The sequence below is a fragment of the Carassius gibelio genome, chromosome B7 (assembly GCF_023724105.1).
Source record: "Carassius gibelio isolate Cgi1373 ecotype wild population from Czech Republic chromosome B7, carGib1.2-hapl.c, whole genome shotgun sequence".
NCBI lineage: Eukaryota > Metazoa > Chordata > Actinopteri > Cypriniformes > Cyprinidae > Carassius > Carassius gibelio.
In genome coordinates, this window is record NC_068402.1 from 20,683,523 (window position 1) to 20,699,189 (window position 15,667).

General features: G+C 36.9%; 1 protein-coding gene across 1 annotated transcript in view; it reads right to left on the reverse strand.

Annotated features, from left to right (window-relative positions):
• Positions 1–15,667, reverse strand: part of plxdc2b (plexin domain containing 2b) — a 47,485-nt gene that overhangs the window by 9,066 nt on the left and 22,752 nt on the right. The window contains exons 2-9 of the mRNA XM_052561854.1: positions 15,417–15,619; positions 10,017–10,163; positions 9,358–9,427; positions 7,685–7,807; positions 7,203–7,321; positions 6,308–6,407; positions 3,869–3,964; positions 3,536–3,617 (exon numbers count right to left, since the gene is read on the reverse strand). Coding sequence (XP_052417814.1) covers positions 3,536–3,617; positions 3,869–3,964; positions 6,308–6,407; positions 7,203–7,321; positions 7,685–7,807; positions 9,358–9,427; positions 10,017–10,163; positions 15,417–15,619 — 940 coding nt within the window. The remainder of the gene's footprint in view (positions 1–3,535; positions 3,618–3,868; positions 3,965–6,307; positions 6,408–7,202; positions 7,322–7,684; positions 7,808–9,357; positions 9,428–10,016; positions 10,164–15,416; positions 15,620–15,667) is intronic.

A 15,667-nucleotide genomic window follows, 5' to 3' on the forward strand; every position in this document is an offset into this window, starting at 1 on the left:
CCCTTCAAGGGTGGTAAACAAACCAGTTGTTTTTAATGTGTATGTGTGTTTTTGTGAGATTTTTAATTCGCTTGTCACAGCCCGTTATATTTGAACAAAAATCAAAGGATGCCATTCCTTTTTGTAGTTGAAAAACAAATCATTTTATACAAGATTTGATATAAATGGAAAACCTATTAAATAAACATGGGAGAAATACTTTCATTTATCCAATAAGGTAATACAAACCGACAGTCTCTGAAAATGTTGTGTCTTAGATCAGCTTTTTTTCAATGTGTTTTCAGACACAAACACAAGACACTGCTCTATACACAGGATGTGCTCTTGGGAGAGGAGCACCTTGACCAGTGGTGGCAGGGGCCACTATAGTGTGTGTCCGACTCTCTAATGAAAGCTTTGGGTTAGAGATTTCATGACCCACAGACAGGAAGAGCTCTGCTAAGAGCAGCTACTGACTGAACACACACACACACACACACACACCAGCCTCTAAAGGCCAAAGATTTGCCACAGAATACAGCCGCTGGCTTTGTGAGGCATTTCATTTCTACTTACTATTTTGTTGCTCTTTTGTAGTAGCAGCAATTTTGTAATAGTTAATTTTTTCTTTATTATCCTCACATTTTCATTTAGCTACAGTTTTATCCAAAGGAACTTGTTAATGAATAATACAACAATAATAATAATAATAATTCTGGTGAATAGGAGTGCACAGTATATTAGTATCATATCAGAAACAATGATCTGTTAATATATTTATATTAGACATTTCATTTTGTATGCTAATTTCCCCTATTTTTACATGAAGATTACCACAGTATTAATCCAAAGCTGAAACATGCTTTGTATATTGTTTTTAATTCATTTATCCTATAAAGTAATAATTGTAAAATACATTTATTTCATTCAGTTCAAATCTATTAACATATTTACTGACAATGTTGCTTGAGACTTGCGAACATAAAAATGATAATGAAACTTTATTTATAAGTACTACAGTTCTTGTGCACAATGTGCATTTCTCAATATTAAGTTTAAAATGAGTTATAACATCACAATTGATGAGGACTGTATGTGTCACGGTTCTGTTTAGTTTCATTATGAACTTTAGTTGTGTTTTCATTGACTTGTCATTGGTTTGCTTCAGTCACATGTCTTTTTGTTCAGTTTTCCCGCCATTCTTTAGTTGTCATGGTAATTCATTTAATTTAATCAGGTGTTCATCGTTATGGCCCTTATTTTTCTTGCATTTAAGTTGCTGCTGTGTGATCTTTCATTTGTCTGGTATTGTCTGTGTAATACACAGCTGTCTCGCAGTTTGGCATTCTGTGGATTTATTTAATAAACCTTGTTTAATTTTCATCATTGTCTTCATCCTTGGAATATTCATGACAGTATGGTCTTTGAATAATATTGGTCTTTATTTAAAGTGTACCTGAAGTATACTTGCAATAGTTCCACTCTAGAACAATTAAATAGATTTCACTATATGTTTAGTTGGACTTCAGCACAATTAAAGTGCATTAAGTTCATCTAATTTGATAAACTTTACCAGTTTAGTAAACCAAAAGTATAAATGCAGGGTATTTTTATTAAGCCCATAAATAGGTAAGTGTATTTGTAGCATACTTAGTATGAAATAAATGTATTTTAAATACATTTAGGTATATTTATTTTCCATTAGGGTAGATTAAATCCCATGACATGAAAATAATTATCCACTTCAGACCAAAAATCAGTGAATCCCTACTAGGGAGAAAGTAACATGACAAGTGGCCCAAAGTACAAAATGTACAAACTAGATTTCAAATGATTTAATTATTCAGTGAACAAATTTGATTTTGTTTAATTTACTTTTGTAGCTTATTCATGGTCATTAGGTCTTTCTTTCATTTTCTCTCCCAAGCACTGATGAATCATACAAGGAAGACAAGTAAAACTGAAATATATTTCTGTAGATTTGAGGCTGCCTATGGTGCTGGTCACATTCTTCGTCAGCACTTCTCCAGCCTTTCATAATCTCATTTACATGTTAATGGCTGCAAAAGCAGTCAACTCAAATTTATTCTGATCCAGTAATAATCTGACCTTCAGGGTGAAAGAATGCTTTTCCAAATATGCAAGTCTAGGTTTTTGATGCACATAATCATTACTAATAAACTCATATGTTAAAGTTATTTCATTACTTCAGAGTAATGACATCTGAAGGATATTAGGTGCAACACTTTGCAACAGTATTACAGTTTTCTGTTCAGTTAGAGCTTGTTTTTGTGTGTGTGTGTGTCAACTGCATCAGATTACACTTTGTCTGCTCTCTCCAAAGACAAGGGCTAAATTGTTGATAAATTGCATTGGGAGGAGCAGACTGTCAGTTATTAGCTTAAGTCAACTGAGTCACCTGCATTTACTGTTTCATTAGTCTGCTCTTTTACTCTCTCCCTCTCTCACACGCAAACACACAGCCTTAATCAAGCCAAAAAAAGCCCCTGACTTTAATTACTCCAGCAACTTCTAACTCTACATTGTTTCCATAACCTCCAGCCAAACAAAAATGGTTATGCATATTTATGAAGTCTGCAGATAAGTCCCTTGTCTACCAGAAGATGATTCTAAACTCAGCGTTGTGATTTAATTATACAATCCTGCAGGATTCCTAGAGTGGATGGAAAAACCAAGGTCCCACTGACATTGAAAGATGTGCTTGTGCTATGCATTATTATTTTGGGTACGTAATGATTCAGAAAATAACAAACTGCACTGAAAATTGTTACAGCTCAATAAATGTGTGCAGCACATATGCACTTGATAAAGGGAAAAAGTTAAACTCCTCTAACAAAAGCGAACTGACCTTTTTCTCTCTCTGCCATCATAAACTAAATCGCACAATAAACACTGGGATTTCATATTCCTGTGTATGCATGCGTGTGGGTGTGCATGTATGTGCTCCAGAATGAGAGCAAGGGATTGAAAGAGTAGACAGATGGAAGGATTGCCAGGAAAATAAAGCAGAAGGAGGTTGGGTGTCTCGGTCTCGTCTGTTCTTTGGTATGTGATCTACAGAGAAAAGCTGTCTGGGTTCGAGAGGTGAGGGTCCGGGCATGAGTCAGCAGGAATGTGTCTTTATTTTCCCTCTCCCTCACTTTCTCTGAAAAAAGTGGTCTTGGTTTAAAAGATTCTCTGCAAACATTTAAAGCACTATTACTAAGAAAAATGCAATGCAAGTAAATGCAAGAGACATTGCGTTAATGGTTTACACATGATGTTTACAATTTGTTTCAATTTTTAGGCCATCTTTATATACAAAGGCAATCTTGCAACATTGTGACTTGCTGAATTAGAAGTGGTGAATTATCTCCACATCTTGTGAATGTCTGTGTTGAGAGTGCTTGTGTTTCAGCAACTGCTGACAGAACTTGTAAAATGTAAATTATTCCCCTAGTTCATTGCACCACCTCAAGGCAAGCGGTCTGAGAACAGGAAAATGACGTTAGAATAGGGAAAAGAGAGGCGGATGAAGAGAGGTTTGTTTTCTCACCTATTGAGCCGGTGACACCAGCTGCAGTTGAAGTTAATCTGTGAAGTTATGCAAGAAGTGCAGCTTGTGAACTGAAGACATGCTGCGGAAAAGAAAAAAAGACGGAGTAAATGCATCAGCACAGAATCAATCACAAATAGAGCAAAAGGCTAATAGAACAATGAACTGGATTTCCATATAACTTGTGATAATAACTCTAATATAAAATCTGATATTGCAGATAAAGAGGTAGAACAAAATAAGCTTCTGTTAGGTACATCACATCATTCTTCTATAGTTGTATTAGCTTAATGTTTGTGTGTGCATGTATATTGTGTGTGTCCATTGGCTTACTGGGTAGAGGCATCATTTCTACAGCTGTACTGCTTGTAATTTTGGTTTTTAACAGTTCCACTCTGTGATACTCATATATAGTCTTCCTCCGCACATCTAGAGGCAAACAAACACACATTACCTTCAACATGTGAAGCATTTGGGTGTTGAAACTTCTGAAGCACAAGCCAAAAGAGAAAGAGTAACAGCATTTTTCTGTAAAGTTCTGTCTTCTATTTCATATTGTGTTATTGTAATGTATTATCAGAATCATGAACACTGGTTTGTAGTGCAGCTAGTTTTGTTATTTACTGCACTTTGTCATTCTAATTATTTACCAGGAGCAGCAAATGAATCTAATATCTTTCATTCATATTAAATTGCTTACTTCCACACTGAATAATCCACATGCTTTTAAAGAAGACGTAATCCAAAATTGGGAAATTGTCCTAATATGAACACACAAATTTACATGGACATGTCTATCATTGCACAAATACGTGGAGAAGTTTGATTTCATGTTAAATCATGAGATCCATTACCAAAAAAGTTATGTGTGCTCAGTAATGATCTGTATCTGGGCTGAAAGTGACAGAACCCACATTGGGCCACTGTGTGAGAACTTAAGTGTACTGATTTTAACACTCTTCACCAGCATTGGGATGCATGATTCACTGTTATCACATATTTGTGAATTCAGTATATTTCACTGAAAGAACTATTCACATTGTTGCCAGTGCTAACAGGAGAGAATGCTTAATACACTGTCTAACAGAAGCTCTTATACAATATACTGTTACACATAAAAACAAAAAAGACCTGTGTGTTCACTAAACAAATTAAGTCAACTATAAAGATTACTCTGGTATCTCTTACCCAATAAAATGTTACAATTAAAATAGAAATGAAAAAGAACTACACTGCTAAAGGCTATCACTGTGCTGTGCATTGGTTATGCAGCACTCTTACTCCCTACGAATCCCTTTGAAGACAGAATGGACTTTTCATCATTTAAACGTATTGCTTGATCAACCTACATCTGAAAGTAATTCAGTATATTATAGTCTTTGAGTTAAAGTTAAGCCCCCATCATCGACATACGCTGTATCAAATGCATGTACACGCATGCATGGATATAACTGCACATATAGATGCATCTAGTAATACATCATCATCTACGTGACTGGTAGCTGAATTACCTAAATGCAGTGAAATGGAAAATTGAATCAGAATGAAGAGAGGATGGGTACTGTAGTAGGATTTCTATATGTGTATGTATGCGTGTAGGTTTGATTAAACTAGCTACAAAGAAAGAGTTTCCAAAATCTCTCTGCAAATTTAGTGAAACATGTAAAAACCCCAACATTTTCAGTGGTTCTGGATATGTAAAACTCTTACAATTAAATTTAAGTTTATTGGTGTCTAAAAGTTTGTGTAAAGAGTTGGGGTGACCTCTGTATAAAAACACGGTCCTTTTTAATAGAATGAAACCAATGTGTGTGTGTTTGTGGGTGTGTATATGGCTTTTCATGTGTCGCCTCTCTGGATGAATGTGTACAGCAGGGGAAAAGCTCTCTGATAAAGTGAACGTGTAAGTGTTCAGCTGAGGAAGTAGCTGTCTGACCTTGCTGAAACCGACATCGTTGGAGTATTAATACATAAAAGAGCTGCTAAACTTTAAGACAGGAAATTGTAGCTTGTTCGGTACAGGCTGTTTTTCTCTTCCTGTGGGTAATTACATTTCTTGCCCATGGGGTGTCACAAAACTCCTTCGTAGCATGCTGATAATGCCTGGAGATATACATGTGAGTCCTTATGCATCTTAAACAGTGTCACCTGATGAGTCTCCAGACACTAATTAGAGAAAGAGAGGCGAGACCCACGAAGGCTATTACCGCTCTCTCCTTCCCCTCAGAGCTGTCGCTCTCTCCTTCTCATATTGTAAAAGCCTGACAGACAGACAGAATGATGCAAATCCTGCCCTTTCACAGCAGACAGTCCCAAACAAACACAGACTCACATACGCTCGGAGAGAATAAGCTGTCATGGAAAATCATGAGCCTCCATTCATGATGTTCTGACAGCAAACACATCCTCTCCTCCTGTTCTCTCTCACACTCACTCGCTGCCCAACTCCAGACATATTTATCTGCTAAATTTGTTTCTCCAGCGCAGCCGGGTTTGGTCCTGCTGGGCTCACTGTTACTACGACATCAAAGACTTTTCCTGCTTGGCACACCAGACAACAAACAGACAGCTTGAGAAGGGAGGAGGATGGAGCTTTGAGATCATCCCTGAAGTAATCGACGGTCAGGACAAACATACAGTATTCAAACATACTTTCTGATGGGCGGAACAGCACCTGTCAAATTCAGTCATCAACTCAAATCTCCAAAAACACACACACTTGGAATACAGAATGCAGATGGTTTACTGGTGTTACGCGTTACGTTGACTCACTGGGGATCTGCTGAATCTTATGGACCACCACAAAGGCATCAGACAGGCCAACCTTCACCGGATGATTGACAGAGCTGATCTTTGCAATCTGCACCGGGACCTGAAATGAAAGCACATACTAGTTAATTCATCCATCAGTGACCTGAAGAGGTACAGTTAGATGGCTAGAAGGAAAGCGAGAAAAGAAAAAAGGAAAAAAGAAAGAAAGAAAGAAATGGAGTGAGCAGAGACTTGGTGAGAGGAAAAAGCCAAATTCAGTTAGGAAGTTTGTGGGCTGAAAATGCTTTGCAATAATCAAATAAATCTCAACAGCATTTACAAGAATATCTTCTGACTAGAGTGTTACAATATCTCTTTATATATTTCTAAAAACAAAGCTACATATTTTATTTTGTTTCATTTTGCATAACACTATATAGTGTGTGTGTGTGTGTGTGTGTGTGTATACATATATATATATATATAGAGAGAGAGAGAGAGAGAGAGAGAGAGAAAGGAATAAATATTAGAAATTTAGATATGTATATAATAAATACTTAACAAAATATGCATACAATAAATTATATTTAAATAATATATGTATTTAATATGAAACAAAAATACATAATATATAAAAAGGTTGAATATAGTTGATTTATGTATTTCACACTTGACTGCACATGATTTGTGAAACTGTTTTAATATTTTAACTGTACTGGATACTTCACTTTGCCATTACATGGTACCTGACCATGTTTGTATGTGGCAAATTGAAAAGAGAGTGACATTGACACATTCACACAAACTCTGATGGAACAGGAAGTAATCACAGAAGAGCCGTGTCACAGACAGAGAGAGAAATAGAAAACAGGATGAAAGACATATGGAGGAAGAAAAGAAAAAATAGCCTTCAGACCTCTTTGTAAGCAAAGACAATTCGTCCATCGCTGTGTAATGTGGCCTGGAAGGTGAAACTTCCTTGATTATAAGAATCCTGAAGATGGACGTGATCCCACTGGACAACTAGAGCAGTTCCTAGGAAACATGCACACATGCACGTAATATTTCAATATAATTGTACATACTAATAAGAATACATTTAATATTTTTATTCTCTACTAACAATACAGTTTCAGCTTCTGATCACCGCTGTAAACAAGAGCATCTGGAAAACAACATGACACATTTGATTTATGGCAAGTCGAGGTACAGTGTTTTTGATGGTTGTGTGTATTTGAAGATGGGAAGGTCTGACAGATATATATTGGATATTTCTGTTCCAATATATTTGTTCATTATATATTTCTGTCAGATAGGACATCCTCTGTCTCTCTCACACACACACACACACACACACACACACACACACACACACAGCCCAGTGCGTCTGTCTCTTACCATTGTCAAAATAGATGACAGTGGAGTTTCTGGAGAGACTGGGGTCAAAGTTTGCCATAAGTGGAGCGATAAATTGTGTTGCTGTCAACATTCGGTGAACCACATCTCCTGTGTAGATGAACCCTGAAAACACAGAAACACACACACCATCTATAAACCTTTACAATACATATTCATAATATCAAATAATAATCAAAATACATTTCAAATCTGATCTTCAGGATGGAATTAAGATAAAACCACTCATTTTGTTTATGTGAAAAAATAGAAGTTTTTTTTGGCATCAATGCATGAACATGTGCTTGTCTTTCTACTCTTTATCTCTGTGGTCTCCTCCTTTCTCATCAACGCGTCCTGGCAAACAGTCTTGGCCTGTCTCCAAAGTGATTAATACTCTAATTAGCCATATAAATGCCTCCTTCCATCCCACTCCCAGAAAGGAGAGAGGACCTTCCACACATACATAATCTAAAATGTGTCTTCAGCATTTGGCTGCTTAAATCAATGCAAATCTTTCCACAGGAATTCAGCCAAGCTGGACTAAGCTGACCAACTCTGCTTACCCTGTAAACACAGAGCACTTAAAAACTCATTATATTCAATTCAACAAAATTAAAATAATTAAGACAGGGCTCACTATTATTTGACAACACAAGAACATTAAAAAGAAAAACAAATACAAAAATGCACATATAGGCTGATGACTTATTATAGCAACATTATAGCAATCTGCCCAAAACCATTTTGAAATTGCTGATCAGTAAAGTTGTCCTCGGATATCCAAAAAGGGGACCGCATGTTAACAATTGGAGGGGTCAGTGTGCCAGCCCATCTGATCAATGTGAGGATACCACATCCAATTTCAATTAAAGTTCTATTAAACACCCATTAGGCACTTTATTTCCACATATTTTCTCAATTTTTACTTAAAATAAGTCCCTTCCAGTTGATATGATATGGGAAATGTAATCGGAAATCCACTCTCCTTACTCTTTGGGTTTCTTTATCAATTTTGTCTGATTGAATGAGACAACAGAGTTACTACAAAACGCCTTTGAAAACAAAGCAGGCTATTTGCATAAACACTATTTAAATAAACACTCACCAGTTCTGTTTATTACAAATTCTTATTACAAATTCTTAAGGCAGGAAAAGAACGTCTTATACAGAACATTTTTTTTTCGCTCCTGAAAACACGGCTTCACTGGGAAATTCAGACCAGTTGTGTTTCACCGCTTACAACCGCAGAGAGATGACTGATGTAATTACAGGGAGAAATTATAGGCAGTTTTCTGTCTCTATCTTTCCTTCACTCTCACAGCTTCATCTTAGACACATTCCAGCAGCCAGTGAGTCACATGAACCGCAATCATAATAAAAATCCCCACACATGCCCTCATATCTCCATCTTGCACGGTCAGCTGTTATTAAGAGTAACCTCTCATGGCTGATAAACACAGCCTGATCCGCGAGAACACTGTGACTCATAGTCAAGCCTTTATGCCTACAAGCAAGAACCAATCAATTATATATTCCTCTCTAAGCTCATATAGATCATATGTTCTGCTTCAGCCGTATAATACTCATATCGCATGAAGGCAGGCAGACGCTCTCTTATAACCTCATCATTGGTTGTGCTGCACACATCACACGCAGGAGGACAGTTTACTTACCGCCGGTTGCAACAGTGACCTCTCGCAGCAAATGCCCATAAAATGGGAAATCAAAGGAGAGATTGACCCGCTGAGGATGAAAACAAGACAAAGTTTAGCTTGCAATTATAAAAAGATCTAAACAATAAGCAGAATCAATACAAAACTATTAATCAGAGACAGTGTGAGAGAGGCAGTGATTACAATAAAACATACAGCAAGTGTAGATCTAGACAGACTCTATGGACTCATTCTGTGGTCAGCTAAAGCAAACATAACTCTGCTAATAAATTTGACTTCTGTCCTAAAGCCATGGTGCGCTTCTCCGCTGCGGTTTCTTTTGTTTGGAAAGTGCAATGTGAGGATATCGCAGTCTGTTCCAGTAATGGGATGGCGACACACCAAAATCTGATCCCATTTCAGAGAAATGTGGCATTTGAGGATCAACACTTGGTCTGTTGCTTTCATAACCCACACAAACAGACAAACCCATCCACAAGCAACAAATACAATGATTTTTTTTTTCAAAAAGCGAACAGTAATTGTTCTTGAATGTAGTTATTTCATATCATTTGCATTTAAGAAGATGTGAACTGCTTTCTGTTTGCGTCTGAGAGATGATGAATGGATGAATGAATGAATGAATGAATGAATGAATGAATGAATGAATCATGTCTTACCGCTGCTTGTCGGTGCGTATTGGACAGGATGCCATGAATCTTTACCTTCTCCTTGTCCATCTGATTGATATTTACCCATAATTCTTTGCTCATAGGGTCAATGGAGCCATAAGTCTTTGAGGTGTAGTAGTTATGATCTGTGTCCTCCTGTGGGAAGATACCAGACAGCCCAGTCAGGTTAAAGGACACAATACTTACTGTCAAGAAATTCATAAAGGTCTGGAACAGCATGTGAACTATCACTTTAATAAACACCCCAACACAATCCATTTTTGTTTAAAGTAGGATTTTAGCAACCAAGGGCCACAAGCCCGTTCTGATTATCACATCACAAACAAATACCATTTCAGGTCTTTCAGTATTAAAAACACCGAAACACTCTCCCGAAAGAAAAATCGAAGAGAGGTGTGTTTACTGTTAACTGAGCCAATCTCTGTTTGTTTACATGTATTTTCAATGCTGATCACATTTTTACGAGGGTCACTGAGAGTTCTGCTGAATTGAGTGTTGCTCAGGAGCACCTGTATAGCTGTCTAGTCTCTGTCTGGAAAATATGATGATAACAAAACAGCAAAAGGTTCAAGTGAGTTCTTTTAGCCCAGTGCTCCCTATCCACTTAGGTGAAAAGAACAAAGAGTCAATCATTTCACCAGCTGGGTGAGAGATTTGAGAAAGAGGTGACTGAGACACCACAATGTCATAATAAATAAGGCCTATATGTGCTGAGATGTGTGGATTTATGTATGTGAGTGTACACATACAGCACTTGCAATCAGAAGTTCCTGGTATTGTATTTTTAAAAAAAAAATTTATGAGCAAATTTGACAATATAAAACTTTGACGTTTTAACTAACTGAACAGTTCTGCAGATTACATATGCCGAGCAAATGGATGGAAAATCTGAGTGCCAGGAGAAACACAACCCATGATGACTGCTGATTAGTAACAGCATAATGCTTTGGACAGGGACAGAAGAACATGATCAGCTAACGGAAAGAAAATCAGCTCAGAGAAATTGTATCCTTCAATTTACTGACCATTACAAATCATTTTCTACAAAGGCCATCATCAGTGATCCAATTATTATACATCTCAGGCTTTTAAAAAACAAACCATAATTAATATTTTGTCTACCAATTAGTCTAATGCATGAGAAAAACACTTGATCACATGACCAAGGCTATGAGCGTGACATGTTTATTCATGAGATATGGAGTAACAGTGTTTTGGATGAACCAAGTTTGAATTTTTTTCTGTTCCCTTTTCTCCTCTACAATATATTCTTGTCCCTGCTCCACTGTCCACTGTCCTGTCATAATAAAGACAAAAAAGCTTTAAATATACCATTACAAATATATTTAATTCCTGTATGGACACATGCTCTGTGAGTGGAAGACATGATCCATGACAAAGTAACAATCCAAAAGAAGACACCTAGAGCATGAATGAAATAACCTTAGATCGATCTGTTGTTGTTTATGGAGCAAAGAAAGGCTGTCTGTAAAACCCTGGGAGGAAAACACTTGATCATAAATGTCTACACTGTCTTATCAAGCAGCCTGGCACCGAGGAATTCAGCATGGAACTATATGAATAACAATTCTCATAAAGAAAGAAATGTGTCAAAGTTAAGAAGAGGTGAATATAAGGTACGTAAACTTTGACAGTTTAATCTGTTGAAGTGCAAAAGCAGAGCTGAACAAAAACCTAAAAGGCTAAACCAAAGCCTGAGGCCATGTCGTAAAAAGCAATAGAAATTCAGTCCTTTGAAACTCACAAAATAAAAAATGACAGAAGCACTTTGTTGTGTGTGAAATAAATGATGCACCAGGTGTTATGTGTGTATGAGTGTTTACACAGGAATGTGTTTGTATATGGGAGCTGGTAGGAGTTCAAACACTAAAACTCCATCACACAGACCTTGTAAAGCAACATTAAAGGAAACAGCCAGTGGACAAAAAACATTTGCAACTACTGTATACACACAGTGCTCTGAAGTAATTATCATACGGGAAACTAATTCAATACTAAAAAACTGTGTACGTATGTGCATGATGTTTTTCATATGGTTAAAATGATCACATAGATGTATGTACAACTTCTCATTGTACAAATTAGAGTTGAATTAGTCCAGCCACCAAGGTAAAGCCGAATTATCAGTACCCATTACTCCAGTCGTCAGCGTCACAGGGTCCCTTAGATAGATATAGATGGACAGAGAGATAGATAGATATTTTTGTTGTTTGTTTATTCTGTTATTTAAGATATATTTTATTAATAAAGGTTGTTATTTTTAAAGGGATCTCATTTCTTGTTTTACTTGATCTTAGTGCTGCGTTCAACACCATAGATCATGACATACTCATAGATCGAATACAAAACTATACAGGCATTCAAGGCCAGGCTCTAAGATGGTTTAGATCCTACCTGTGCGATCGCTACCATTTTGTTTATTTAAATAGGGAGTCATTTAATTTATCACCAGTAAAATATGGAGTGCCATAAGGATCTGTCCTAGGTCCTCTGCTATTTTCAATATACATGTTGCCCCTTGGTAATATTATTAGAAAATACTAGATTAGTTTCCTCTGTTATGACGATGATACTCAACTATATATATCTCAACGAGACCAGATAAAACTTCTAAATTATCTAAGCTAACAGAGTGTGTTAAAAATGTAAAAGAATGGATGACCAATAATTTTATCCTTTTAAATTCGGATAAGACATTATTAAGATAAGATATTACTTATTGGACCAAAAAACAGTACACATAATCTAGTAGACTACAATTTGCAACTAGACGGATGTACAGTACATTACTTCCTCTACAGTCAAAAATCTGGGTGTTATATTAGACAGCAACTTCCATCTTAGAAACATTGCCAAGCTACGAAATATGTTAACTGTTTCTGATGCAGAAAAGCTAGTTCATGCATTTATGACACAAAACGCTGGACTTTTGGTAGTTCCTAGGATAGCAAAGTCCACTAAAGGAGGTAGTGCTTTTTCACATTTGGCTCCAAAACTCTGGAATATCCTTCCTGATAATGTTCGGGTTTCAGACACACTCTCTATGTTTAAATCTAGATTAAAATAACATCTCTTTCACCAAGCATTCAAATAATGCATCTTATAATTTGTGACTGCAGTAGTATCTGATCCAATGTGCATTAATATTCTTTAGCTTGGGTTAAACTCATTCATTTTACTTGGTTGGAACAGCAGCTAAGCTAATGATGTCTCTGTTTGTTTTTCTGTTTTGCCACGGGTAACTAGCATTTACACAAGCTCCAGTCTGGACCCAGAACACCTGAGAAGAGATGATGCCCACCCCTCAGAGGACCCCAGATGATGCTAACCCTGAAACAACATACAGAACTACCAAATATTGCTACAAATGTGATTGCGTCATATAATAATTGCTGATAATAGTTTTCAACATCTGGTTGACTACGTCTTGTATTCATTTTTATGAATATTTCTGTCATATGCACACTGACAGTCACCACTGATAAGCTACCACTAAATATTGTAGAAACTTAATTTTCTGTAAAGTTGCTTTGCAAAGATTTGTATCTTAAAAAGCGATATACAAATAAACTTGGCCAGGATACACCAAGCCGACTTCAAAGAACTTCTGGAGATGGTCTTGTCGCAAATTAACACGTACATTCTGAGCCTACATTAGAGGAATTAACTGTTTATATCAGTTGCTATCAATAGCAAATATCGTTTAAAAAGAGAAAACGAAACAAAGATATACGAGATATACGCAAATGCAAACAAAGCAGCACTTGCTTACCATTTTGAATATTAGTCCCCTGTTAATATCGTCAACAAAGATGACGATATAAAATTATTCCTTAACAAATATTTTTTTTCTGTGACTAAGATGAGATGTTGACAAGCTAAAACTAATATATGGTGATAAAAACTATGACAAAATGTATGCAACGTCTCTGTTAAAAAGACGAGACGGGACTATAATGTTATTTGAGAACTAACAGACATTCAAAATACATTATAGGCTATTGTCTTGTCCTTCAAAATGTGCGTCCCTGTCACTGGATTGCAATCGGATAAGGTGCATTCGCATATCTAGTCTCAGTATGGCAGCCTTAGTGGATGGATAGACTACCAAACAGCGAACTAGAGATCTGAAATAATGGGCTCTACATCTAAAGGGATAGGGATAAGGTAACCAGACATCCCATTTTTCCCGGGAGTCACAATTTGTTGTCGATTAACTTTAAGTTAGTGAAGGTGGGATAGGTGGAATTGCGCTGATAGAAGTGCTCTCTCTTGCGCAAACTCCACTTCTTCAGTTCTCATATACAGCACGCGATCAAGTTCTCAGCGCTCAACACACACACAGCTATGCAAAGCCAAAGGGGCCAAAAACACATTCATATTTATGGGAATTTAATGCGTAAATGACACGTATTTAAATGCCGTAGCTACGCCGTATGCTATGTATAGTATGCCGTAGCCTGACGTGCACCTCTCCAAAAATCTGTGGATTACACCAACAACATGCCCGTGGACCACCATATCACCATATAAAGTCTGCCCCACCCTCCCTGGACCCCTTTCAGTTTGCATACCGATCCAACCGCTCGACCGATGATGCCGTCGCAACTGCCCTCCACTCAGCACTCAAACATCCGGACAAAAAGGACTCATACGTCAGAATGATGTTCATAGACTTATAACAGTGTCATTGGTTACTGAGGACTTGGGTCAAACCACATCTGTGAGCTTAGGGGGGATATACCATTTATACACTAGACAACCACCATTTAACATGCTATAGATCAGCTTATTCAGCCTAATTATTTTGTCTTTTTTCTTTTATTTTTTTGTACAGCCTTTTTTGTAAATAAACACATAGCGGACATTCTAGATTTAATAGTGATCAAACTTCAAGGGTTAGTAACTAAGCAACTAAACGGGACATTTGACCCAAACTGATTTTTAACGCGTACTTCACGTGTATTTAACATGTATTTCACGTGTATTTAACGCATATTTAACACGTTGAATACACATACTTAACACAGACATTTTTGACGCGTTTATATGCGTTTAACGTGTTTTTGACAAGTTAAAATTCACATGTTTTTGGACTCTTTGGCGTTCCATAAACAGCAATGTCATGTAGAATATTTCACGTAAAAACAGAAAACTACTGTATCTGTAAAAATTCTGACACGAAAGAAATTGCTGAATAAAGTCATTATTTTTGTTTTCTTTGTGCACAAGTATTCTCATAGCTTCATGACATTACGGTTGAACGACTGATGTCACATGGACCATTTTATCAATGTTTTTTTCATTTCATTCTGTTTGGATGACCTCTTTGGGAAAATGTATATTTTGTTAAAGTGTAAAGGGTACCATTATTTGGGAGCTGTTCTCTGCATCGTCATCAGCCAGTATACCAGGTGAATCCAGAGAATCCTGAGGCTTCGAACTGTCTTGACTGGCTTTGTTACTTTCCTTTGGGAGGGGCTCCTGGAGAAGCCAGCGTTTCCTCCTCAACAGCTCCACAGTGACATCATCATCCTGTGTCCATCCCCGAAGAATTGAATAACCAGCTCCTGGAACAACACAAAACAACAGTCAATCCTATGAGCATGGGAACATTT